Here is a 2,204-nt window from a genome sequence, read left to right as displayed (position 1 = left end):
TAGCAGGCCAGCAGGCAGAGTGGTTAGGGGCAATCAGGCAGGCAGGCAGGTGAGCGGTTAGGAGCCAGTGGTCCCGGATTGTGAGAGGGATGTCCCAGATTGGAGAGGGTGCAGGCCGGGCTGAGGGACAACCCATCCCCATGCGCAAATTTTGTGCACTGGGCCACTAGTGTTCACCATAAGCTTCCCAAAGTATACGATAACTTTCAGCAGTACTTTTCTTCAAAATAAAGTAATGAATTAAAACTTCCCACAAATGCTCTTTTTTGGCACAAAATTTGACATTTTAGCGTAAAAATATCTATGATGTTAACACCTTTAGAAAATTTGACATATGAAGTTTTGAAGCTTGTTGTCAATACAACAAAATAGCATACATATCAAATCACATATATATCAACATATGTGTAACTTCGTCTATTGAAAAAAATCCGCATTATTAACCGGTACACCTAGTAAAAGCTGCATCTCTTTCTAAAAACCAGCCCTTTTCCTCTTCCTTGCCTTCACCCCCTCCCTCCCCTTATTCTTTGCTGTATTGACTCCCATCATTTCTGATTCTTCTTAATGGAGGCTTCTTTAGTCATTTGAGTCCTATATGATCTCTGAACTCTTACCTATAGCTAATTATACTTATTAACTGTTTGGTACCTGATTATATAGTAGGAATAGCCAACACGCACACTTTATAAATACTACACTGTGTCATTCATCTTCAAAATAGCCCTATAAGGTTGGAAATGGGGTACTATTTTTCTTTTCTTTTTTGACAGGTGAGATTTATTTTGTTTCCAAATCCATATTCTTTTTCACTTTACTGTGTTATCATTATACTCTTGTTTTGTTCTAATTGTTTCAACTGTATTGGTATTTTATTTCCAACTAGATTATATTGTAGGAACCTTGCTTCATGTTTTTTAATGTATTCCTAGTACTTAGCATATAACTGTAAATGAACATATAGTAGGTACTCTACTCAAATAAATACTTTTTAAATGAATGACAGTTGACTAACTGAATGATTGAATGACTGGTAGAGAGGTAGGGCAGACAAGAGAGTTCAGAATGAATCTCATTTATATGCTCTTGCCATTGAAGCATTAATGAGTCCTAGGCCAGGCATAGTTACCATTTATTGCATTCTGCTGTTATTTTGATTATCTTTATCCTGCCTGACTCTACTGTTACTCATTCATGGCTGAGAAGCACACTGAAGTTCATTGAGACCAAGTGGCTTGCACTTCGCTACTCAACTAACAGAGCCATGATTCCAACACAGGTTAATCTGGCTTAGAATCTGCTGTTCTTTTCACTATACCGTTGTTTATTTTTATCAGTATTGGAAAACTTGTCACTGTCTAGTCTTAAGCAAGAGGCGAGATAAATGTGGATAAAACTTGATTAAGGCATTCTTTGGAACATTTTTTTCTGGACAGAGGGTCATTTCCTTTCCTTTTGGCTTCCCTAGGCACTGGGAAGACATCTACCTTGGTCAAGTATGCTGAAAAGTGGTCTGGGAGCAAGTTTCTTTATGTAACATTTAACAAGAGCATCGCAAAGCAGGCCGAGCGAGTCTTCCCCAGCAATGTCACCTGCAAAACCTTTCACTCCATGGCGTATAGACAGGTTGGGCGGCAGTAAGTATTGTGTTGCCACCATTATTATTATGTCTAATTACTGTTTTCATGTTGCAATTATCATGATCACATATGGACTTACACCATAATGGCACTAAGAAAATTGAATGCTTTTATCTCCATTTATAGACAGGAAATAGAAAGATAGATGTAGTGATTTATACTTTTACCTGATAAAAATACACTGTTTACAAGTAATGTCTAAGGATTGCCCCACTGTTTACAAGTAATGTCTAAGGATTGCTCTCATTTCTCTGGAACTGAAGCACAGAAAGTCAGGATGACTTGTCTAGAGTTCAGAATATTAGCAGTATGATTGGTCAGTTTTAGGGTTTCCTTGGAACTGGGCAAGAGGTAGAAGACTAAGCTGAGGTGCAGTTGGCCCAGGTCTCTTGAGGCCTCTGAATCAGCATTCCCTTGGATATGAAGGCTTCAAGGAACTTTGAGTTTCCCTACTTAGGGGCCTCTTGGAGTTTGGTCTGCATCTTAAAGTAGTAGTATCTGCCATGAGCTACTTCATCTTCTGGGTTAATATATGTGAACTAGAGGCCCGGTGCACAAAAATTT

At 38.6% G+C, this 2,204-nt stretch overlaps 1 protein-coding gene across 4 annotated transcripts in view; it reads left to right on the top strand.

The window, feature by feature from the left end:
• Positions 1-2,204, top strand: part of FBXO18 (F-box protein, helicase, 18) — a 54,198-nt gene that overhangs the window by 19,818 nt on the left and 32,176 nt on the right. For all 4 annotated transcript variants that reach the window (XM_005869502.2, XM_014542292.1, XM_005869501.2 and 1 more), the window contains one exon: positions 1,469-1,637. In XM_005869502.2, coding sequence (XP_005869564.1) covers positions 1,469-1,637 — 169 coding nt within the window. The remainder of the gene's footprint in view (positions 1-1,468; positions 1,638-2,204) is intronic.

Source organism: Myotis brandtii, unplaced genomic scaffold (assembly GCF_000412655.1).
Source record: "Myotis brandtii unplaced genomic scaffold, ASM41265v1 scaffold297, whole genome shotgun sequence".
Taxonomy (NCBI): Eukaryota; Metazoa; Chordata; class Mammalia; order Chiroptera; family Vespertilionidae; genus Myotis; species Myotis brandtii.
This window is presented reverse-complemented; position numbering and strand designations above follow the sequence as displayed.